Here is a 25287-nt window from a genome sequence, read left to right as displayed (position 1 = left end):
CCAGGGAAGTCGCTGCACCATGAACCAAGCAGGCCGCACCTGCCGTCACGCAGCTCACCAGCGCGCCAGGTGACAGCAGCACTGCTCCCGCCCACGAGAGCCAGGGTGCGTGTAGGTGCAGTAAATTGCTACTGCATTTTCATATAAATCACGGAGACACCAGATCCATGAAGTTCGGATCTGAGGAACCCAACTTAATGGTTCGAGCTACAGAGGCCCATTCACCCCAGCCACGGCTCTCAGTCCGGCCAGCCCGGCAGCAGGGAGCGGCCACACCCGGTCACTTGGTCGTCCATGGGCAGGAGTGTGCTGGTCACGTCCAGGTCAGTGCTGGGCTCCAGGACTTCTTGGCCACACGAACGAGGCTGGGGAAGGGGCGCCCCTTTAATATCCACGCTCCCCCCCAAAGGCCAGGCCTCTGACCCACCAGGAACTTGCTGGAGAGCCCACGTCACCAGGTTCCTACACAAGGGCAGATCCCTCACATCCTGACTGCTCTGAACACGATGGAGAGCAGGCCCGCGTGGGTGGCCAGGAGCCCAGCACCCACCCCGATGCCCAAGCTGGGGACACTCTGCCTGCCCCTCCCCCGGGTGGGTGGGGAAATTCTTCTACAAAGGGCCGGCCGTGGGACACCCAGTTCACAGAAAAAGAGAGGTAATGCCAGCACGATTGCTTAAGAAATTTTTATTCACAAACTATGTAAAAGTTACAACTAGCCCGTTTAAAACAGTGAAAAGTTAATCTTTCAAAAGCTCTGTTAAAAATCTGTTCACGTGATAGAGCCATGTGCCATTTCCTCCTTACTGCCACGAAATTAGAAAAACTAGGTCTCGACACAGTGAAGTTTAAAGAACGTGAAAGGAAACAGGAATTGCTGTGACCCCGAGGGGGCGCGAGGATGAGCTACACGGCAGGATGAGGGGCTGCAGAGGAAGCCCAGGCCCCGAGAGGAAGAGCGCGAAGCGCCGGCTCACACGGGAGAGGCCAGGTAGCGGGGCCGCTGCCGGTCGGGGCCGCTCCGCAACAGCCGGCCGAGCCGCGGGGGCAGACATTTGCCTGTCCTGCCCCACAAGGTCGTCTTAGGTCTGTCCACCGTACACAGAGGTCACGGCTGTGAGCTCCAAGCGCACTGTTCCGTGCTTCGCTGCTTTTTAAACTAAGCTTCAGGTTCCAGGAGAGAAAGAGACAGAGGTGGAAGCTGCCGTTTCACAAGGCACCGAGGGCAGCAGGACACTGCAGGTGAAAACGAGCTGAGTTACCTGGATTTGCTCACTCCCTCCTCCGCGGGGGAAAGAGTTAGATACTCAAACAGGACCACGTACTAGTGGCTAAAGTGACAACTGTCCATGGAAGTCTTCAAACCTGTGTAGCTGAGGAAAAGGCTAAAGGGTTCTTTCTCATCAGGTGAACCACAAGCACAGGAAACAAAAAATTGAAAAAGAAGAAACTGTGTTTGGGCTGACGCATCGCTTTTCAAAGCTCAGCTGCAGAGCAGAAGGACAGCGCGAGGGAGGCGGACGGCCCCGCCTTGCCTCTCGAGCCCAGCGGCACCTGCTACTGTGGCAGACGGGAGAAGCATGAAGGTCAAGGCCGCTATCTACGTTCAAAGACAGGAGAAAGACAGCTTTTTCATACAGGTTTGCTTTTATTTCCACGTTCAGCCTGTTGAGAGAACCTGTCACAACCTGAATGGCGGGGGACGCGCTGGTGCCCCAAGCGGCTTCCCTGCTGGCGGCCAGGGAGCCCTGGAGGGACCCTGCGCAGCTGTGGACGGCGCTGGCCATGTGAGGCAGGGCCCAGTCTTCGGTGCGATTAGAAACCCAGCGAGAGAAAACTGAGAGCAGCGCCGGCAAACCTCCCCCACCCTGGGTACCAGGGGCTGAAAGGCACAGCGACGTGTGGAGACGGCGAGTCCCAGGCGTGGCCACAGCCCGGGCGAGAGAAAGCGCAGGTGAAAAGTCAGGAGTGGGCAGGCTTTCCGCAAAAGGATGACCTCGGTTCCAGCACAACACACGGTGACGCTGCAACAAGGGGACACCGTCCGCTCGCTGTCCTGTAAGAAGGGAACTACATCAGGTGGTCAGCGGCGGCCTCGGCCCCAGGCGAGCACGCGTGGTGAGCGCACGGCACACGTCCTTAGGAAGCAGGAGGGACCACGCCGGCCCGGCGCCTGCAGACGAGCAGCAGCCTGGACGCGGAGCCCCCGGCCCTGCTCTCCCCGCCGCGGAGGCAGCACGGCCGGACACCGAGGCACACGGAGCCCCGGACCTCCTCTCCCCCCACACACGTCCGCTCTGAGGTCCAGAGCCGCCACGTCTTTTCTCTGTTATTGAAGCCTGCGTTCCGGCTGCACCTGACGGGGTTTTGGAGGCTCCTGTCTCAGACCAACCAGGGACGGACCAGAACGGGTGCTGCGGCTGGTGAGGCCCACCTTTCTGCTGGACACCCTGAGGCCTTCGCCCAGCAAAGCCCCTCCTCTTCCCTAGGCATCAACCACCAGTGCCTGCCCCAGCCCTCCTCTCACCCATGGCCAAGGCCTGCTGGATTTTACGGGAGCCTGAGGCCCAGAGCTCTCAGGTGCAAGGCTCCGGACACCCAGGGTCTGCACTGGACCCCTCACAGCTCACAGGCAAGGACGTGGCTAACCTTGAGTACCGGCAACTGCGCTTCACTCAGCGCCTTACATGAGCTGCCTTCTGACTTGCGGGAGAGCAGAACAGGAAGGAAGCGCAAACAGGACACCGTGTGCTCCCCGTCTCAAGGCTCACCACAGTGCTCCCGGATCACTCCTGGTTTCCAAGAGGAATAATTTCTTCGGTGACAAAAAACTCGATGGTCTCCTCCTCCCAGTCGTCCACGTTGCTGTCCAGCTCGTCAGTGTCCACACCTGCAGGGGGCAGCGGGGGTGCGTGTGTCACACCGTGTGCAGATGTGGGGCGAAAAGTTGTGAAACACATTCACACACACACACATACGCGCGCGCGTCCTGCACCCGCCAAGAGGCCGATGTGAACACAGCAAGGTCCCCTGCAAAGAAAGGACTATGGCCTTGACCTGCAGGCAGCAAGAACCTCTCAGTTCTTTTCAAGAGTCTTTTAAAGATTCCCTTTAAGATACTTTTAAAGAGAGAATTCCCTGGCGTCCAGTGTTCAGGACTCGGTGCCCTCACTGCCAGGGCCTGGGTTCAACCCCTGGGCAGGGAACTAAGATACCGCAAGCCACCGTCTTCTTTGAAAGACTCTTTTTAAGAATCTTTAGACAGCACATGACGTTTTCTGAAAACTCTGGGAAATTAAGATGAAAAAAAGGAAAAACACTTTAACCATACGCTTTGAAGAGTGTATCTTTGGCTAACAAAGTTACCTCCTCGCAATTCTAGCCGTGCGTTTTTCTGCTCCATATAGAGTTCTTGAGCCATTTTCCGGTATTTTCGGAAATCTTCCATCATGGTCCGTCTTCTCTCCACTAATTCCTGTGGGTAGCGTTGTGGAGAACTTACACAACTAACAACTCGCATCACTGTCGTAACTTTGCTCAACCCAAATGGAAGTGAAAACACGGTCAGCGGTAGGCCCACCTGACGGGGTGACATAAGGACTCTACACACACTCCGGGGGCAGGAAAGGTGGGACCTGTGCTCGCCGCCTTCTGCCTCTAGCGTGGCCCGTACCACCCGCCTTCCGTGTCTGAAACGCCAGCCACCCGAGGGCCACAGGTGGGCCCCGGCGGCACAGAGCCGCCCCCGCCAGTCTGTCCCCGTGGCCTGGCGCCGGGCTTCTCTGCCATGAGGGGATGGTCCTTGGCACCTCCCTCAGGCCTGGGGACAAGGCTAACCTTTGAGGCTTTGGATTGGCTCAAACGGTCCTTCTGTTCAAAGATCTTGGAGTATTTCTTCAGATCCTTTTTAATTTGCTGAAACAAAGACAAGTCACTCAGGATTTACACATTCAAAGCAAGGACCACAAATGTAATCCTCAGAGCTGCCAACGTGGAACGACCTCCTCAATGATGAGCAAAGCATGGCCTCTGAGAGTGCTCAAACGCAGCGTCCGTACGTCAGTGGCCTGTCCTCCTTCCCTGGGATTTACACGCTCCCTCAGCTCTGTCCTGATACCATCAGCGTGTTTCTCCATCACTATGTAAATCCCAGCAGGACTTTTTAATTGCCCCTGCCACCTTTCTCATCCCGCCCCAGTTTGTGCGAACTCCCTGGAACGGTACCGACGTGGCCTTAACCTGAAAATCTGTTTCCGCTCTGAAGCTACTCTTTTCCTTTTGGTTCTTGAGTCGTTCTGCGTCTCTTCACAGGGTCCCCCTTAAATGTCACGTTTCTACTCCTCACTCGTTATCACCCTAACGGTAACAGGAAGCAGCAGGTGCTTCTTTCAGCGTCCGTCGCCCCCACGTGCCTACACCTGACGAAGACACGACCAGACCTTGACCTGGTCCTGGCTCAGGAGGGTCGGGGGCCGAGGCCTCCACAGCAGCTGGCAGAAGCGGTCTTTGCTGTTCTTCTGCAGAAGGCGGCCTTGGAAAGTCCACAGCCAATAGGCATTGTCCACCTGGAAGAGAGCAGAGGCCCCGCTGAGCTGCCCCCTGCACCACGTTACACCAGGAGGCAGAGGCCCTGGAATCCTTAGTGCTGACAGAAGTGACAAAATTAACCATTACGTTCAACAACTGTTCGGGAGCCAATAATTTGCCAAACAACGTCGTTGGCATTTGGGAGACACCTAACCTCATGCACCTGACTGGACAGTGCAGCGTGCGCAGCAGCTAGGAACAGGGCTGACAGAGCAGAAATCAACCACGTCACCAAACACGGTTCCACTGGATAAAGGAAGCAGTGCCACAACCTACGCTCTGGTGAACTCCCGCTGCGGACCAGCACTCGGGGAGCAGTTAACACCGCGTGGTCAGCCGTCTAAAAGGTTTGTAAAGTGTCAGGGTAGGCCTCACTGAGGCGGCCTCTGAACAAACTAGACACGGGCATGGTCAACATATCCTGATCCGAACGCAAGGATTATTACTCAAGACACTGTTTCCAGTGACATTTGCAAAGCCCGTGTTCCTAAAACTTCATCACTTCGTTAAACAGAATTGCCCTAATTGGTCTGTAAACATGCACAAGCTGCTTCAACTGTCAATACCTCAATCAATAACAACAGTCAGTAGAGACAAGGCAGAGTCCTCAGCAAGTTTAACCACCAGCGTGAGAACACTGAACGTGTGAACCAGACGCTACAGAGCGTGATCTGTACGGACACCAATTCTGAGCCCCACAAACCTCAGGCTATGGATCTCTTCTGAGACCCAAGAGGAAATGGGTCCTCTCCCCAGAAAAGTGCCCGTGCACAGACACAGCTTCATGCCCTTTCAGGGAGGCCCCAGGCCGAGAAGCCCGCTCACTGGCGGTACCACACCTGCTCCTGCGATCACAGAATCCTGTTTCTACCTCCACTGACACATCCTCAAATCTTTTGCTAACGACAGAGATGATGATCTTTTCAAGAAGTTAAAAACAGAAACGGCAAACGTTTTCTCACAGCCCAATTCAGACAGCAAATCCTGACCGAAGGCTGAGCAGGTTCAGGTGCTGGGAACACAGCTCAGAACAGGAGAAAAGGCCCTTGTCCTTGCAAAGTTCCATGCCAGCGGGAAAAGGGGACAAGGAACTCGTAACAACGGCTAAGGTGAGCGCATGTCATTGAGCACCATGAAAACGTACAGCGGGGTGAGAGGACGCGGGGACCAGGTGGGGAGGGGAGCCTCTGTGGATGCACGCTTGGTGACACCTGAATGGCAGGAAGCACAGCACCTACGTGAACTGACATTCCAGGGAGGGGACACATGCAAAGGCCACGAGGCGGGAGTGAGCACGGGCGCTTGGGGTCAGCGTGGCCTCCACTCGGGAAACGCGCACAGCCAAAGGCTGTGCCGTCAGAGGCCGCTGCACAGAGGACCTAACGGGCTGGGTGACCAAGTACTGACGGTCCGAAGCAGGAACCCCTCAAGAGGGAAATACTGTGCTGGGAAAACACGTGCAAACCAAAAGAGACCCACTCTCCCCCGGGGAGCCGCACAGTGAGCAGCTGGTTTAGTCCCGCAGTGCAGTGGGTGGGCGCTAACTGGGCCGGGAAGCGGTACCACTGACTCCCACTCACAAGCCCTCTGGCTGCAGCGGCAGGTGTGGGCGGCCCGGCTCCGACTGGAGCGACTAAGACGCGCTCTAACGTAGGAAGAGAGACGGAACAATGCTGCCCTGTTCGTGGAGAAGGCTGGCTGCCCTCGGGGCTCTGGGGAGAGGGATTCTGGGCGGCCTGGGCCGGGCCGGGAGCTCAAGTGGATCAACCGCATCGCCCGCCGGGATGAGACGCAGACGGGGAGGTGATGCGATGCCACGCTCTGTGCACTCCCCCACGGCGAAGAGGGCTCCCCACAGCCCGGTCCACGTGGCACCGAGGCTCCCCGTGTCCCCGTACCTTGTGGCTCCACCAGGACACGGAGGTGATGACATAGCGCCCAGTCGGATCCCACTCAACGTCGGAGGCCATGTAGTGCTCCGCGATATTCATGACCGTACAGTCCGAAGTGTCAACGAAGGCCAAGGCGCCGTTCATACTGGGGAACAGACAGCGGTGGGCCTTCTGCAGGAGCCGTGTGTGTGCCCGCCCCCGGCTCCAGGGTGAGGGTACAGGCCAGACTCGGGAGCCCGGGGTCCCCTAACTACCACCTCATCACCGACGTGGAAATAATCACAGCGATGACCTCGTAAGGATGTTGTGACTGAAGATGTACAGGGCACACGAGCACCGTAGTGTCTGTGATTATTCTCAGAGGGAAGGCTGTCTGAGGCCAAGCCTCCAAAGCCACAGCAAGAAGCACCTATGCTGAGACGGGGTGTCCTGCCGCTCGGAGGCAGCACTGCACACGTCCTGCTGAAAACAGCAACTAAGGGGGGAGCGGGCGAGGGTAACGCCCAGGTCCTCGTGGTCACACCAACCAGAGGACAAGATGGGCTCACGGCCTGACTGAACATCCTGCCTACAAGGAGACACGGACCTTACAACATGGTAACGGGATCGCCAGCAAGAGGTCCTGCGTAACCACGCAGACCTGTCCTCCAGGCCCGCGGCGAAAGCGCCTGTGGCCAGGCCGTTTTAATCTGCCTGGTCTTGGCCTGCGTCTGGGGAGCAGGATGGAGACGCCATACAACGCTTCACCCAAACGGGCCGACCCTTTTGTGGGAGAACCCGTCCACCGCATCTGCGCAGAGCCAGCATCGCTACCTTCAGAACCAGGGCGAGGGCCCGGGGCCAGGGTCTCTGCACAGCCCACACCAAAGCCCACCGCATCAGACAGAAACCCACCTCCGCAGACCAGCCAACACAACGAACTGCCCTTGGGGGCTCCAGAAGATGGTGTTGGCCTGCTGTTTATCAAACATCTCTGAAAGGAAAGAAAGTGTCAGAGGTCAGCCTGCAGCAGAGGGGAGGACCGGCAGTGGGCTCTCGCTGCCCCCCACGGGTGTATACACCACAACTCTACGGAGGTACCACACCTGTTGGCTACCTGTGAAAACAGGTCAGAAAATCACCTTCAGTACACCTCAAATTATGACCCAGTTAAAAAAAAAAAAAAAAAGAAGAGGCGGGGGGGATTCTGAAGCTACAATACTATCTTAAATGACATTTTCCGTTCAAAACAACGTACCTGACAATGTACCTGACAAGGTACCTGACAATGTCCCTGACAATGTCCCTGACAAGGTACCTGACAATGTCCCTGACAACGTGCCTGACAACGTCCCTGACAAGGTCCCTGACAAGGTCCCTGACAATGTACCTGACAATGTCCCTGACAATGTCCCTGACAAGGTACCTGACAATGTACCTGACAAGGTACCTGACAATGTACCTGACAAGGTCCCTGACAATGTCCCTGACAAGGTGCCTGACAACGTACCTGACAAGGTGCCTGACAACGTCCCTGACAAGGTCCCTGACAACGTACCTGACAATGTCCCTGACAACGTGCCTGACAAGGTACCTGACAATGTACCTGACAAGGTACCTGACAATGTCCCTGACAAGGTACCTGACAATGTCCCTGACAAGGTACCTGACAAGGTCCCTGACAACGTCCCTGACAATGTCCCTGACAAGGTACCTGACAATGTCCCTGACAATGTACCTGACAAGGTGCCTGACAATGTCCCTGACAAAGTACCTGACAATGTCCCTGACAACGTACCTGACAACGTCCCTGACAACGTGCCTGACAACGTCCCTGACAAGGTCCCTGACAAGGTCCCTGACAATGTACCTGACAATGTCCCTGACAAGGTCCCTGACAATGTACCTGACAACGTACCTGACAACGTCCCTGACAAGGTCCCTGACAATGTCCCTGACAAGGTCCCTGACAAGGTACCTGACGACGTCCCTGACAAGGTCCCTGACAAGGTCCCTGACAACGTCCCTGACAACGTCCCTGACAACGTACCTGACAAGGTCCCTGACAAGGTCCCTGACAACGTCCCTGACAACGTACCTGACAAGGTCCCTGACAATGTCCCTGACAACGTACCTGACAAGGTACCTGACAACGTCCCTGTCAACGTACCTGACAAGGTACCTGGACGGAAGACTCCACTTACGGTTACTGTGATTACAGGGACTCAACACCAGGGTGAGGAATCCAGTTTTCACCAGATTCTCAAAGAGGCGTGCGACCCGTGCGACCCCGAAAAGCCTAAAATCCACTCCTCTAGTGACTCACACGCCTTTCTAACTAACAAGCTATTCAACTCCATCATCTCTCCAAACCACTCACTTCCTGAAGGGCTAGAGCCAGGTCCTCGCCCTGGGGGTCTCTTCACTCAGGAGGAAGGAGCAGGGCGCGGAGGGGGGTGAGGCAGCATCACCCTGAGCGGGGGCGGCACGACTCTCGGACCAAGACAAAGCAAAGAGAACGCTGTTGGCAGATGTGCTCTACAGTCCCCACCACGAGGAGGCCGGGAAGTGCGTGCGACGACCCCGACATGGACCCTTCGGGGGGCAGGGGAGCGGGGCACTCGGAAGGCAGAGGCACTCGTGTACTTGCTCTTTTATAACCTACTTGGTAACGAGCGACCATGAAGTCTTCAGCTGCCCCTACTTCCTTTCATAACGAAGGGAATTAGTAACAGTCAATTCTGTGATAGACGGCCAACTGATAACACCACGAAATGATTCTACCACAAATACTGCTAAACTTCAGGAAGTGAACCTGAGAAACCTCTCAGGAAGAGCTCTTCCCAGGGCACAGGAGTCCCCGTCAGGTACTGGGATGACCCCCCTGCCTTCGTGGCAAGAAGCCCTGGGTGAGGTTCGGGGAGCGTGGGGCGAGCACACCCTGAGGGCGCCTCACCCTTGAGGTGGGTGCAAGAGGTCTCCCACCTCAGTCCTCACAAAGAGAAACGCTGAAGCAGCGAACGAGCACCCGCCTTGTGTTCGGCACTAAGGACGCAGGACAGGAGAGCAAGGAGCGGGGAGCCCCGGTGGTGTCCAGGCTGGGCGAGGAGCCTGTCCTGAGGGGGGACAGGGCTTCCAGGTGGAGACCGAGGGCGGGCATGTGACCCCAAGCCCAGAGCGGGCAGCTGCAGCCACAAGAGGAGAGGACAGGACTTCGGAACAGTGAAGTACAAGGGCCCCGCGGGAGTGCAGAGAAGGCCCATCCTTTGCAACAAACTCCCTCTGGGGCCATCACCACCGCCACCGGCCCACGTGACCCTCCGCACCTGTCCCACCGAGCGCTCTGCGCGGAGCGACGACCGAGCTCTGTCCTGAGAGTCGGGCGCAAGCCACCTACTTACTGATGAGCTCAATCTTGCCATTGTTCTTCACGTGGTAGAAAGACACTGATATCCGAGGAGCTTCCCCATGCAGCACAGCAAACTTACTCCCGTTCGGCTCCCAGGCGAAGGCTATGATGGTTTCTAAGACGGGGAAGAAGGGTGAGCTCCTTTTGGTCACTTAGGAACAGAACATTCTTGACCAGTTAAAGTTATTCAACCAGAGAAATGCCCCAAATTCTTAAATTCATTCAAAGGACCAGAGAGCAGCACAGAAGCAAAGGCAGCGCGCTGCACCTGTGTGGAGCCACCCGGCCAGCAGGGACAGCACCCTGCGCCCCGCCCCGTCCTGCCGCAGGGGCGGGGAGGGGCAGGTCAGGTGCGCTGCAGCCTGTGGACAAACCCTCCCCACACTCCTCGCCGCGGCCCTGGGCGCAAGGGCTCACGCGCCTCTCTACCCAGGCAGCGCGGCCACTTCACCCCCTTCCCCTCCTCCTCTCCCCAGCAAAACAGAAAATACAGCCTAAATTTTCCACCTAAAGACAGAAACACAGCATCTGAAGTTTCCATGAGTCCAAATAAACCCACCAAAAAAACAAAACACCTCTATTAAACTGAGAACTTTCACACGTAAGAGCAGAAGTCCTTCGGCTGCCGTCACTGGGCATGTGATGAAAGCCTGCCCTTCACACTCTCTCCCAAGTGTGGAAAATGGTGAGAACCCCCGTTCCTCTGCTATATAAGCAGATCGCGTGGTGTGGAGAAACAGGAGGCATCACTTCACTTGGCAACTGAAAAAGCTAAGAGACTGAAGTTGGAAAGGACAACACCCTAAACACATGCATGTTTTGTAACTTAGAGCCAGGTGCTGTTCACTGTGAATCAGGGTTCCGAGTCTCGGCCATTCTACCTGGGCCATGAATTTACACAGAAGCTTTAAGGGTACGCGTGACAGCACACAGGTGAACTCAACCACAGGACAATGACAATGGGACTTGCCTTTCATTTCGACCACATCGACAGGCACCTGTTTTTCTCTCATTCGGAAAATTTCAAAATTTGTGACAACACCCTGTGTAAAAAAAAGAAAAGGAAAGGGGTAACATTCTGGAAACTGAAAGCATGAGGAAGACAGGACAATTTAAGAATTTAATGAAAGATTAAACATATACACCTGGTAAAGACATATGACTAGCTGTAGTGATTAAAATGATGAAACAAGAACTCTCAAAAGCTGATGGAGGGGGACTTCCCTGGTGGCACAGTGGTTAAGAATCCGCCTGCCAATGCAGGGGACACAGGTTCGAGCCCCGGTCCGGGAAGATCCCACATGCCGCGGAGCAACTAAGCCCGTGCACCACAACTACTGAGCCTGTGCTCTGGAACCCGTGAGCCACAACTACTGAGCCCGTGTGCCGCAACTACTAAAGCCCACGTTTCTAGAGCCTGTGCTCCGCAACAAGAGAAGCCACCGCAATGAGAAGCCCGCGCACCGCAACAAAGAGTAGCCCCCGCTTGCCACAACTAGAGAAAGCCTGTGCACAGCAATGAAGACCCAACGCAGCCTAAATAAATAAATTTATTTAAAAAAAAAAAAAAAAAGCTGATGGAGGTAGAAACTGGTACAGTCTCTGGAGAGCTAACGGATCCCACCACCCCCAACCCAGATTCTATTCAAGACCTGCCCTAAAGGTCATCTCAAGCACAGATAGGTCCAAGAATACACATCGCAGCTGTAGTGCCATAAAGGTCCACTGACTAGCACTGATCCAACTATTTCAAAACAGCAGAACATCCTGCAGCGCATTTCAAGATGCACTCATGTAAAAAGTGGGTGCTGTGTTATTCACAACAGCCAAAAGGTGGAAACTACCCAAGTGTCCATCAACAGCTAAATGGACAAACACGATACGATTCAACGGCCGCTGCTCAGCCACAAATGTAATGAGGGACGGGCACATGGCACAACCTGGATGAGCCTTGAACAAACGTTTAGTGAAGGAAGCCAGATACAAAAGGCCATAGAGTGTACGGCTCCATTCACATGAAATGTCCACAACAGGGAAATCCAGAGACAGGAAGCGAGAAAGCAGATCAGAGGATGTCAGGAATGGCGGTGACTGCGCATGGGCGTGGAGTTCCTTCTGGGGGCGATGGAAAGGTTCTGGAGTTAAGACAGCGGTAACCTGTACAACTGTGTGAATGCAATAAAATCCAGTAACTGTACACTTAAAAGAACTTTTTTTTGGTAAAAGGAAGAGGAATATTTCCATTAGAAGGGAAAAAACCACGCAATTTTTTGGATAAGTTCAATATTAACTGATGCAAACCAACAGAAAGTGTGGATACAGAACTGTCAAGCATGCTACCCTGTGTTTAAAGAGAAAATCTAAAAGAAAACAACCTACTCATTTTAACTCCTTCAGTGAAGGAAGGTGGGTGCCTAGGATTTCCCTGTGCTCTCCTGTGAACGCTAACCTACGTCAACCCTAAACCACATGAACGTTATCGCCCGCTCAAAGTTTTACAGGAAGACATTACGCCCCTCAGCTGGAATACGACAACGCCTCTAGCTATGGCACACCAGCTAACTTTCGGGGTTAGGTGGGTGCGAAAATAAGTCATGAGTTTGAACCAAAAAATCCATTAACACCCCCCGAACAGAACCGAGCTGCAGAAGGAATGACCCCTGCCCACTGGCATCCACTTACCTGGGTACCTTTTGGAGTCCTATCTACTTTAACACACAAGTAGTCTCCATTTTTCTGCCAATGTAGCTTGCAGTCCACAACATTAAACAGATTCCTAACTCTGATCTCTTGTCTGGTAGGGAGCTGCATCAGCGTTACCCTGGCTGGAATATCCTTATCTTCAGGCACCCAAAAGGCTATTATGTTACCACCGGGAGACCAGGAGAAGTCTCTGCAGAACAAAGAAAATGAAATGCTTACAAGGACTGGCTAAGAAATGATGAGAGCAGAGAACAAGAGACCTCATTCTCTGTGTAAAACCTCAGCGGTGGCGCATGTACCCCAAGAACACTAGTAGCAGCCAGCGCTCACTGAGTGCTCACTAGCATGGGCTCCGTCCGCAGAACAACTCGGGGGCTTTGCCAGACACACTGTACCGTCGAGGAGAGAGAGAGGTGCTGATAATACCACGCACTGTCGCACAGGGGTCACAAGACTCAATCCCCAAGCTCTGAAACCCCACTCAAACTCTTAACTGCAAGGCAAGTAAAATAAACTTTAGGCTGATGGACCCAGCTACATGATTTCTGAAGATTCGTTAAGGGGCTAAAGGGGGAAAACCCCAAATCAAAAAATATAAGAGGATTAGAGAAGAATTAGTGCAATTCTCTCTACTGCAAAAATTACCCTAAAAAGTGCTGTAACGAACAATCCATGAGTTCCTATCTGTGAAGAGTACCTTTACTTTTGCATTTTACTGAGAATTAATTCCCAGTTTTACTTTTAATTAGAAGCCATCGTTTTGCCCAAGAATGTACATAAAAATAATAAGAAGCGTGAATGTCCTTGCACTGCTGATACTTCACTGCCCCCAGAGATTTCAGGTAAATAAAAACGTGCCTCCAGGACTTCCCTGGTGGCGCAGTGGTTGGGAGTCCGCCTGCCGATGCAGGGGACACGGGTTCGTGCCCCGGTCCGGGAAGATCCCACGTGCCACGGAGCGGCTGGGCCCGTGAGCCATGGCCGCTGAGCCTGCGCGTCCGGAGCCTGTGCTCCGCAACGGGAGAGGCCACAACAGTGAGAGGCCCGCGTACCGCAAAAACAACAACAACAACAACAACAAAAAAAACGTGCCTCCTCATTGACAGAGAAAACCAGCTGCAGTTCACTGAGGCCACGCAAACCCCATGGCACAGATCACCAGAGAGACACAGAGACTTTCAACTAAGTGGAGACCCCTCTTCCTCAAAGACTGCGCCCCCAAGTCTCTGGTTCCGAGGCAGAACCACGAAAGGAAGCAGGCCCTCAAGATGCCCCTACGTGCAGGAACGGGGAATGCTGACGGGGGCCGCCAACACACAGTGCGCGGCGGCAGGCGCAAGCCTGCCGTGACCCCCTGGCGCTCGGGTGACAAAGCACCAGCGTTCTCTGCAACTGTGCAGGGGCCGAGCGCTGGAGGAGGGAGGCAAAAGCCACGTGCCAAGAGATTCGCTTACTTTATGCCAGAGATCTTCAAGCTCTTCTTGTCCAAAAGACCCATAGACTGTGGAAAAACAAGGTTACAATGGAGTTAAACCATGCCAATGTCTCAGTGGTTCACACAACCTTTTACAATGTGAGCTTGCCGAGGGAGCAGTGGAAGCAGAGGGTGGCAGATCACAATGGAACAATTCACGCACAGCAACAAAGTACACATTTCCAGAGCCCATTTCACCAGCTCCCATTCTTAACCCCCTGCGGCAGCAGAAGCGGGGGCTGGCAGATTCAAGACCCAAATCCAGGACCCGAGCAACTGAAAGGCACAGAACTAGTCTCTCTCCCTTCTGGCTGCACCACAAATTAAGGGAAAGCACTGCGTCCTCGAGAAGCTACTGGAGCTGACAAGCAACTGACGGGGCAGCTCACTTTCAGATAATCAAATAAATCACTTACAGGAGTTTCATAGATACTGAGAGTATCGAGTGTCATTCTGGCAAAGAATTTACCATCATGGCTCCACCTACAAAGAAGAACAGTGCCAGACTCATCGACGAAGAAAAGGCCGCAAAGAGGTCACCACTGGCTGCCACGGGTCCACTTACTTAAAAATAGGCCAATGGGCTGAGCTTTCACAGTGAAAACCTCTCTTCTTCTGCCCGGTAAGGATGTCCCAGATGATGATGGCCTGAGGGTCATCCTGAGTGTCCATGAGGGGGCTAAAAGTCACCAGGTACCTGCAACAGAGGGGACACCTACTCATCTCCTGCACGCTTCCACGTCCTCTCATGTGAAGGTCACAGCTGTGTGGGTGTGGCGAGGACCTGTCCACGCCTCCGCTCCAGAAGGAGACTCTCCAGGCACAAGCGAGGCCGCCAGAACAGCAGCCGAGACCCGTGGAAGCAGCACTTCCTCCAACCCCAGGCTCCCCCGACCCTGTCCTCCCGCCTGGAGACCCCGCTCGAAATACGGAGCAGAGCCACTGTGGCACAGACGATTCATCCCGCTCGGCACCAGGGTGCTCCAAGGGTCACCTCAAAATGCTTCCCTGAGTAAAGCAATTATACTCCAATAAAGGTGTTAAAAAAAAGTTTCCCTGATAAAACCAGGACAAGGAATGATCCAACAGATTCCAAACAAAAGTCGGCTGTGTGCACGAGCGGAATGAGAGATGTGGAATTCTCATACTTTCTCTTCCTTGGATTTTAATTAAGACAACAAGGTAAAGAGAACAGATGGTCACGTGCAGTATCCACAGGGGACTGGTTCCAGGCCCCCCCGCGGTCGATACCAAAGTCAGCAGATACACAAGTCCCTTATGCAAGATGATGTAGTTTATGCAGATGTGTGGAGAAAGGAAACAAAATACTAACTGGAGAATCGTGGTCAAGAGCACACGGGAGTCCTCTGCACTCTTCCTATAATGTTTCTATTTTAACTTTAAAATTACTGCAGAATAAAGCTTGAAAAAATTACCCATAGAAGCCTGGCACGACTCCATTTGCAATTTTCGAACAGCTTACCTTTCACAAGGTGAGAAGTCAATAAGCTGAACCCCTTGGTGGCTGAATCTCTGAATTTGTTTGAATTTCTCTCCCCCCCAAAGAGCAATGCCTCGCTGATGAAAGGTCGCCAGGTAGGTGCCCTTAGGAGACCAACGCACATACGTCTCTGTCCATCTCTGTGGAAAGAATCAGTGCCAATGTTAACACAACAAAACGCCGAGCACAGAGTCCAAAGTCCACAACAAATGTACTCCTCAAGCTTTTAGCTGAAAACACAAGAAGCCTATCCACTTCTTAGGGCGCCTTTCAAAGCTGGAAGAATAGAAGTTGTTCTCAGAGGCGTAACCTCAAAGCACGTGACACTCACCTGCTCTTATACCAAGCTCCTCTTTTCTTTTGCCGTGTGGCTTTCGGGATCTTAGTTCCCTGACCAGGGATCAAACTCGGGCCCTTGGCAGTGAAAGCGCAAGTCCTAACCACTGGTCTGCCAGGGAATTCCCACCAAACTCCTCTTTGTTAAGGAAACATGAGGTGAGTCCCCACACGGCAGCAAATACCCACCGCTCTCTCTTCAATGGAGACCGGATCCTTGACGTCATTCCAGAATATGGAAGTGCGGTCTCCACTCTCAAATATCACACTGTACTGATCTCTGCATTCTGCCTCTTCAAGCCAATAACGTAAGTTTCCCTAGAAACAGAACCAAAGGCAAGGGATTGAAAACATTTCATTAATTTTAACCAAAGAATACATAACTGTTGCTCTTAAGAGACTTGACCAGTTCAGTCAGCAGCTTTAACTCCTGAGGAATACATCACTTCAAGCCGAGAGGCTAGCCACCACTTCTTCCCATTACGTGTAGGTTTTATACAACATACCAGGTCTTTGAAAGGTTGCTTCTCTGGAATATCCCATTCATCACTGATAGTCATGTACCTGGAAGGGTAGCAACACAATGATGATTACAAGGTCGAGTGGTTCTCAGCCCCCGGCAGTACTGCACCTCTGCCCTCCCCGCAGAGGGAAAGGACAAGGTTTTGATTGGTCACGACCGGTGAGGGGACGCTGGTGGTCAGGGGGTGCTACTGGCCAGGGATGCGAAATGGTCCTGCAGTGGTCTGACGGGAGAATGCAGCTACCGAAAAGGCCACTAAGCACCCACTGCCCCCCGGGGCAGAAACGTCTGGCCATTCATGCTCAGGAAAATGCCCAGGTTCTCCTGGGCTGAGTCAGAACTCACTTGTCAAAATCGGTGAAGAGGTTGACTCTGAACGTGTGCTGCTTGTCGAGCTTGTAGCCATCGGCATTTTTCACAGCATCCAAAGCGTGGGCAGGGGATGCATATTCCAGGAAAATATACCTGCATCGAGAAAGAGGGCAACTCGCACAAGTTGCAGACGTGAAGGTCAGGCAGGGCACGCTCAACACACCCAGCCCTCCACAGGGCTCGCACCCGCCATGAGTATCCGAGACCTGTCTTCCCGCCGTGTCCCGGAGGCAGTCAGATCCCTAGCAGAACAGTTCTAAACATGAACAAAATCCTAGCAAAGATCCAAAGTCTCGACGTACACGATCAGAAATTATAGAACAGCTAATTAACCAAAATGTTCATTACCTTGACTATGGTAATGGTTTTATGGGTGTATACATACACCAAAACTTATGAAATTGTACACTTTAGAACTATCCGATTTTACTGTATGTCAAGTGCCTTTCAACAAAACTGTTTAAAGAGACATGCGTAGTCTAATACTGTGTATTAGAGGCAAAATTACAAAGGCTCTCAGAGAATGTTTCCTTGTAACAAAAATAACACAAGGAGCTGCTCAAAAAAAGGTTATCCTTCCACCTAGTTCCTGAAATAGAAAAAGTATGAAGCACTGCCTGCATGTGATAACTGTTTAAGCAATTAAAACTATTCTAGGTAGTTTCCAAAATTTGAAATAAAAAAAAATTAAGTTTATACCACCTTCTCATTCCTGTCCCATAAAAGACAATTTTGCCTGTACCCAGAGGCTGATGTTTTTATGAAATTTTAACGGTGAAAGTCTGCCAAGTTTGTGGAGCAACAAACAGAACTCTCATCCCTGCTGGTCGAGCGTAAACTGGTAGCGACTCTCAGGCATAATCGGGGATTGGCCAGTGGCTCTGAAGAGGGACACTTCATGCAGCCCAAACCCTCTCTTGTGCTCAGAAGAGGACAGACACTAGGCTGTTCCTAACCGCTGTTCAAAACACTGTCAATCCATAGGAAAACAGACAACTGTCATATGATATGGCAGAGCACAGAGCATTTACAAGGAGGAAGCTAGAATTACACTTACCAACACAAAAAACCTAATATTGAACTTAAAAAGCAAACTGCAAGACACATACCTCATGCTACCATTTTTAAAAGATACAGGGACTTCCCTGGTGGCGCAGTGGTTAAGAATCCGCCTGCCAATGCGGAGGACACGGGTTCGAGCCCTGGTCCGGGAAGATCCCACATGCCATGGAGCAGCTAAGCCCGTGCGCCACAACTACTGAGCCTGCGCTCTAGAGCCCATGAGCCACAACTATTGAGCCCGCGTGCCACAACTACTGAGCCCACATGTCTGGAGCCCGTGCTATGCAACAAAAGAAGCCACCGCAATAAGAAGCCTGCGCACCGCAACGAAGATTAGCCCCTGCTTGCTGCAACTAGAGAAAGCCCGCGCGCAGCAGCGAAGACCCAAGGCAGCCAAAGATAAATAAATACATTTAAAAACAAATAAAAGATACAATATTTTAGGTGATGCCACAAAAAAGTTACTACGGAATGACACAATGTCTCCTAGATTCTAAGAAGTATCTCCATTTCAGAGATGATAAATGTGGGACAAAAGCACATCTTAGAATCAATAAAATACCATGTCAAATTTTCCTGAAATCTCGCCAACTTTCAGATCTGTTGGTCCCTTTACCCAGGATGTATATTGTCTCAATAAGTGTTCAACGAAGAAGAGATCAAGGTCTGATTTCTTAAAAGCATAGCAGCCACCTTATAATACCTAATTCAAGAACCACACTGCATCTCCTTCTCCCTCCCTCCAACGACCCCAAGGACCAAAATCACTGCTCCACAGAGCAGTGGGCGGCCTGGATAAATGTGACCAAAGTGCCAAAGTGAGGCCATGCTCCCGCATTCACAGTGAGCTCCTGAGCACACGACCATCTTCACAGTGTCTGTCAGCTACCAAGAAAACACAAGTGACACTTCCGTGCTGGAGAACATGACTCACCCTTTTGTCCTTCCATCCTCCTCTGGATAAAAATCATTTGTGATTTTCCCAAACTTGGAAAAGATCTTATGGATGACGTTTTTGAGTTTCTCCAGACGGTCAGGTCCCACTTGAGGAACATTGTCGACCACAATCACGGAATCGATTCCATCTGCTTCCTGTGGCCGATCTTTGAGTACATCTCCCAGTAATTCTGTACAAGTGAAAGATTTGTCGAATGACTTTTTTTGACCAAGTTAATGCACTAGGTTAGCACACTGAACAAGTTTCCAAAAAGCAAAAAGTGAATAATCTAAATGCTTTCACTGTGAGCAAAAGAAATCAGAGAGCCCTGGCTTGACTCAAAATTTAAACTTGAAAGAATTAGAAATATTGTAACTCTTTACACTCCCACCGACAGTCAAGATATGTCAACTGACTTCTGGCAATAATGGAAGATTTTAAATGAATTTTTTCAAAGAGGTTTTAATAATGAAGAAGGCAAAAAAGAGGATGGCCTTTCACCAGAAATCAGAGAAACCCCGAAGTGAGCTAGGAATGGCCTTCTCTGACCCACCGCTATCACAAATTCACCACCGGGCACTGTCTTCAGTTTACAACAAAACAAACTCATCACCCTCTATTCTTTCCGTAAAACAGCCTTGTTTGCAGACAACACGGGACTGAGAATGGCACTTCAACCAGGTGGCTGCAGACTAGAGAAGCTCACGGAAGCAAGCCAACAGTGATGCGTCTGCCTCCAGTTCGACGAAATACCTCGCAGTGTCACTGGGAGACACCAGCCATACAGACATTAAGTTGTAAATGCTTACAACGGTGCTTGGAACACAGTAAGCAACATCAACTCATTCTCATAACCTCAGCCCAAAGCTCAAAACCTATTATGTTCATGCCACCCGCTTTTAAAATTAAGATCAAAGAACCCAAATCTTAAGTGTTCAAACTTCTCAGAATTGCTTCATTTCCATAAAATGGTCAGCAAGAGTAAGAGAAAAAGAAGAAAAGATAGGTGTAAAACGAACTAGGAAAAAGAAACACAGAGGAATCAATGCAAACAGGTCTGCGAAGCCAACTGGCGGCCTACTGTTTTCCGGGCGATTCAATGTCATCTGGGGGCTGCCCGCTGCAATCTTACCCGAGGCCTGTCTCAGGCTTGGAGTCCTTTTGACCCTAACGCCCCAGCGCCAACAGAAATGCTGGACTGGCTGCTGCAGATGGGCTCTCGGAGGGTAAATGGAGTATCAGATGAAAAAAGCAAATCCTCCTCTTTTTAACACAAATTCTGTACGAATCCTAATCCCAGTTAGTCAGCCAGCTTGTCTAGAAAGCTGTAAGATTACAAGGCACCGTGTTAGGAGCTAGAACAGAAAGACACCTTTAAGGTTGCCATCAAAGCATACTCATCACACGAAACTACACTGGCAGTACAGACCTTCCTGACTTACAGTGGGGTTACCTCCTGATAAACCCACTTACATACCACTGTAATTCAAACCATCACAACGTGGGGACTGTCCGTACAGGCAAAATGAGTGTACAAGGCACTTTTTAAACAACAGCTGAAGAACAATGGCTTGTTACTCAGGTATCTATGTGTTCTGGAACCTAATTATCACTCTAATTTCTGCACTATACTCAAGTATTTCAACATGCTATACAGGACACATGTCAGAAAATATTCTTTGTTGTATTTCATTTTCAAAACTTAAGATGAATTTTCTTCACTTTTGTGTTAAAAAGGTTAAGAGGTCTTCAAAAAAGAAAAAAAGTCCTTTAATTTCCAGAGGCAAGCCCTGTTATAAACTATCTCTAATTAAACTTCAACACCTTTAACGAATGATACTGAAAATGTTACCTTGGATAAAAGAATTGCCAGTTAAATTTCAATGAAGCTAAAATTCAGGCCAAGCAAAAAGGAAAAAGAAGAGAAGAGGCAGATTAGGTCATCGCATCTTCCCTACAGAGACTGAAGTCAAACCCTTGGGTTCCTTTTAAAGCTGACGTACCGAACAATGACAAGGCCTGTTACGCCTGACCCAAACTTACAAACATAAAAAGCTCAGCTTTTCTACAAACTGTGTCTGGTTTAGAAGAACCCACCCACACACCCTTAAGGGAATAAGCATAGTAACTACAGAGGAAGAAACACACTTCCTTCATCATTACCAGCCCACACAGTCAGGTTCCCACTCTGACTACAGGGAATAAAGAAAGAAACAGTTCTCAAGACTAAGTAGCAAAGAAAACACTTAGTTAAAACCATTATCACATATTTGCTTGGCCAAGCACCAAAGGCAGTTGAAAAATTAAACTGATTAAGGTGCAACTGTGCAGGCTTCCCTGGTGGTGCAGAGGTTGAGAATCCGCCTGCCAATGCAGGGGACACGGGTTGGAGCCCTGGTCCGGGAAGATCCCACATGCTGCGGAGCAACTAAGCCTGTGCACCACAACTACTGAGCCCACATGCCACAACTACTGAAGCCTGTGCACCTAGAGCCCATGCTCCGCAACAAGAGGAGCCACTGCAATGAGAAGCCCACACACCGCAACTAGAGAAAGCCCGCGTGTAGCAACAAAGACCCAACGCAGCCAAAAACAAAATAAATTAATTAAAAAAAAAAGATGCAACTGTGTGAGAGTTCACCTGTCTCAAAGAGGAAGGAGGCAAGACAACGGCACTGGGGCTGCGGCACGTACGGGAGGGCTCGTCATGGGACTCAGCCCATTTTCAAAAGAACCAGCACCTTGAGCATCACTTTCCTGCCCTACAGGCGGTTCTCACGCACCAGAAAACACATGTGAGCTACTGGCCTCAAGAAAACTGACAGCTTGCTCAGTCTTTGCTTCTCAGGACCAGGAGACTCACAGGTCACTCTGGCAAAATATCAGGATGACAGGGGCTTCCAAAGGCCCTCCCAGCAGTCACCTAGCTTGAATGGCCTGTGCTCACGTCAGTATCCTGTCACACATCGGAAGTCACGTACTAGAAATCTTGTGTAAATTAGGTGTGCTCAAATAATGCTTAAAAAAAATCAGTTGTGAATAAACACCTAAGGGCTCAAAATAGGCTTTAAAATCAAAACTCAAATTTTAAAGTAGAAGATAAATTGGTGTGGTAAGAAAAGAACACTGGTCTAGGCTGGGGGGTAGGGGAAAGGGGGTGAGCCCAGAAACACAGCCTCTCTGTCAATTCCCAGCAACCTACTCCACAAGGAACACATTTTCTTACAGGTGAAGGGCTTTGACTGGATCAGTGGCTCCCAAGTCCTCACTAGCTTGTGGAGCCTTTCCTGCTTTTCATGCTGAAATGTTTTTTGTCTCATGAAATAAAGACAACAGTGACAATAACAGGTAGCCCTTTAAAATTATGTTTCAAATAAGTCAAATCATTATGCAGTACACTTCAAACTTATACAGTGCTGTACATCAATTACACCTCAGTAAAACTGGAAGGAAAAAAAACCAAAAGCATTTGATAAAAATTTAAAAAATAAATTTATCTTTCAAAGTCAAACAACTCTGTTGGTGCTCTAAACCTTCTTTGTCGTTTTAGGTGATATCCTTTATTATTCTGACTCATTCCCAGAGTGATCAGACACATCTCCAAAAAAGCTAACTTTAAGTGGTAACATCTTATCTTCCTGGTGTATAGTTGGCTACCTCTATGGTGTCTAATTCATTTTTCCCATTTTATTATAAGGTGGTCAATATGCAGAGGAATCCACTTATGTGCTCCCAGCCTGGAAAGACAAAATGGCTAAAAACAACCATAAAAACAAATGAGATCAGCCATCATCAGAAGTCACGTTAGGAGCCAGGCTCTCTCAGGCAAAAAGCAGAAATAATGCACGTAAGTCGAACCAAGGCAAAGAGAAAGGCAAAGTAAGCGATAATCAATCCTACAACTCAAGAAAATTATTTGCCAACAGAAAGATGACGGTATGCCTACAGACTTAGGAAAAGAGAGACACAAACAGGAATCGGGCAGAGCCGGCCTCAAACTGTCCTCCTAAGGAACTCTCTGGGGGTAGACGCTGCTGTGGGACAGCGGGGGCAAAGGAACCCAGCTTGGCCACCCTGTTCTCCCCACTCCCGAGGGACAGCGTCCATCCACCCCTAAGGAGTCGGCACCGAGTCAGTCTCAGGCCTCTGACAAGTCTGGCGGGTCACTCGGGGCACCCAGACTGCAGACGAAAAACTGTCACCCGAGACCGTGCAGCACATGGAGTGTCCAGCTCGGCTCGACCCTAATGGCCACACCACTGCACACTCGACCACGGCTCCCGCGTGCACGCCGTCTGCCTTCACCACCCTCCAAACTCCAAGCTGCAGTGCCAATGGCTGGTTACACAAGTTGTCTCTACCCTGCCCTCCTCTTCTTTTGGAGAAAACAAGATCCAGGCGCTCACGGAAACCTTCCCTACGTGGGGGCGACAGGCAGAGGGCGGGCACCCCTCCCGCGTTCGAGGATCGGGAACTTCGGCGCAGACCGGCCCCGCCGCCTCACCTTCCTCGCTCACGTCCTCCACGAAGTCCTCGGGGTCGCTGAAGGAGGGCTCGTCCGCGCCGCCGTTCTCCGCCGCGCCGCCTGGCTCCCCGCCCGATCCCTCGGACCCGGTCTCGGACGCAGAGTCCCGCGCCTGCCCCGCCGGGGCCTCGCCCGCGGCCGGGGTGGGGGGATCCTCGGGCGGCGGCGGGGACACGCCGTGGGTCGCGTCGGCCTTCTCCTCCCCGTCCGCCACGGGCTCGGCCGGCAGATCAGGCCCCGGCCCAGCCTCCTCGTCCTCGCCGCCCGCCGCCTCCTGCGCGCCGGGCCGCGCCGGCTCCTCCCCCGGCGGCGGCTCGGCGGTCGGCTGCTGCTGCCCGATCTCGGCCCGCTGCTCGGCCGCCTCTGGCGCCGCCACGTTCTCCGCGTCCTGCATGGCTCTTCGCTGCCGCCTCGCCGGGCCTCGTCGCGCTTCCGACTCTCCCAGGCCGCACCGCGCGCCTACCGCCGGGCCATGTGCGTGCGGCGGGGCGCCCAAGGGGATAGGGGGGCGCCCACGCTTTGCTGCAGCCCCGAGCGCCCAGAAAACCTCACAGGGCAGAAATGTGCCCACCAGCGATTCCGACAGCGCCCCTGTGACAAGTGCGTGCTCCACTCTAATCACCGCACTTGCTTCGGTCAATCTACAAACTGTTTGGGAAAGACGCTACCCCACCTAAAGTAGCAGATGGTTCCTCCAACATGGCAGCCACTCCCTTCCTTCTCCCGTCGGGCCCCGCGGTAAAGGAATAAACTATTTGTGAAGCCGCAGGGAGGTACCAGAAATCATCTCAGTACACGGAAGTGCGTGAAAATATCATTTACTTAAAAATTGATACTAGAGGAAACTGTAAGTTCAACAAACTATTTTGGTTAGGATATCTTAGTCTTTCACCAAATATTTCAACTTACGTTACTAAGTTCCCCCCCCACATGTCGGCTTTTAGACTCGTCTACTGACTGGGCAAAAGAATGGGCGATTCCAAAACACAAACGGAATTCCTGGAGAGCCAGAGAAGGCTAAGGCTACTAGAGGGACGACTGCCTGGCGCAATACAAAAATGAATGAGAGGTGCTTTAATCACTTACGCCCAAGCTCACCACGGCGGCTGTAATTCCGCCTTTCCCCATTCTGATGGTACCGTGGTTCGGCCCGCGCGGGCTTCCGCCCCCAGACGCGCGAGCGTGCGGACCACGGGGGCGGGGCGGGGGCGGGGCCAACCGCGGGCGCGTGGAGAGGGGTGTGACCAGCCACGGGTGCAGCGCGGGAGGGCGTGGCCGGCGTGGCCGGCGAGGCCCGCGCTCACCGGTGTCGCAGTACCTGAGCCGCAGGGGCGCAGCGACTCTGGCTTTGGTTTGCTCCGTCCGGAAGGTATTCTGTGTTTGTATTTTGTTTTTTGCCGAGCATGAGGGCCACCGCTCAGTGTAAATGCTTTAATCTTTCTAAAAAAGAACGCGGTGGCTGCTGAGGGAGGCGGAATGGGAGTTAGGATTTAATGGGGACAGAGTTTCGTTTGGGGAAGATGGATAGAGGTTGACGGTTGCACGACAGTTTGAATGTACTTAATGCCTCTGGACTCTACACTGAAAAATGGCTGAAGTTGTAAATGGAATGTTGGGTATATTTTACCACAGTGGAAAGGAAAAAAAGAAAAGAATCAGGGTTCTTAGGTTGCCTACCTCTGGGTTTGAATTCTCCCCGTCTTCCTTTCGCCTTTGTAACTGTGGGCAGGCCCCTTGGTCTCTCTGCCTCAGATTCCCCACCTGTAAAATGAGGGGTAGCCCGTTTTATGTGCGTGGCCCGTGGACCAGCTTCCCAAAGGCAAACTAATTTTCCTGGCTGTCGAAGTTATCCTCCTAATTTCTAGCTTCACCTGCAGTTTTCATAGATCGTTGGGCTCTGCCAGCCGTTTTCTTCTAGAAGGTGCTATTGGTGACAAATCAATGAATAAGAAGTGGATATTGGGCTTCCCTGGTGGCACAGTGGTTG

At 51.9% G+C, this 25287-nt stretch overlaps 1 protein-coding gene across 4 annotated transcripts; it reads right to left on the bottom strand.

The window, feature by feature from the left end:
* Positions 1-671: 671 nt before the first annotated feature.
* Positions 672-23995, bottom strand: EIF3B (eukaryotic translation initiation factor 3 subunit B). Of its 4 annotated transcripts, none has more exons than XM_022563562.3 (19): positions 23280-23995; positions 18773-18965; positions 16750-16869; positions 16388-16445; positions 16071-16199; positions 15528-15685; positions 14610-14741; positions 14461-14527; positions 14025-14071; positions 12550-12760; positions 10838-10910; positions 9860-9982; positions 7374-7452; positions 6486-6624; positions 4440-4565; positions 3838-3915; positions 3367-3475; positions 2772-2890; positions 672-2070 (listed from the first exon to the last, which is right to left on the bottom strand). In XM_022563562.3, the coding sequence occupies exons 1-18, from the start codon at positions 23692-23694 to the stop codon at positions 2787-2789; spliced, it is 2361 nt and encodes a 786-aa protein (XP_022419270.1). In that variant the 5' UTR covers positions 23695-23995; the 3' UTR covers positions 672-2070; positions 2772-2786. The 4 variants fall into 4 exon arrangements, with proteins under 4 accessions (XP_022419270.1, XP_089751636.1, XP_022419271.1 ...); XM_089895510.1 differs by having other exon boundaries at positions 672-1600; XM_022563563.2 differs by having other exon boundaries at positions 672-1236.
* Positions 23996-25287: the final 1292 nt, after the last annotated feature.

The sequence above is a fragment of the Delphinapterus leucas genome, chromosome 15 (genome assembly GCF_059928025.1).
Source record: "Delphinapterus leucas isolate spDelLeu-1000000601 "Yukka" chromosome 15, BTC_Dleu_Yukka2, whole genome shotgun sequence".
NCBI classification, from domain to species: Eukaryota; Metazoa; Chordata; class Mammalia; order Artiodactyla; family Monodontidae; genus Delphinapterus; species Delphinapterus leucas.
The sequence above is the reverse complement of the archived record's forward strand: the minus strand, read 5'-3'. Positions and strand labels throughout refer to the sequence as shown.

Bases quoted from the DNA above. Each gene is read 5' to 3' on its own strand.
- EIF3B (XM_022563562.3), bottom strand. From the start codon at position 23,694: ATGCAGGACGCGGAGAACGTGGCGGCGCCAGAGGCGGCCGAGCAGCGG. The intron at 15,686-16,070 runs GTGGGTATTTGC...TTCTTTCCACAG, and splicing joins TCTCCATTGAAGAGAGAGCG to AGATGGACAGAGACGTATGT. The intron at 2,891-3,366 runs GTAACTTTGTTA...TGCCCCCTGCAG, and splicing joins ACGGCTAGAATTGCGAGGAG to GTGTGGACACTGACGAGCTG.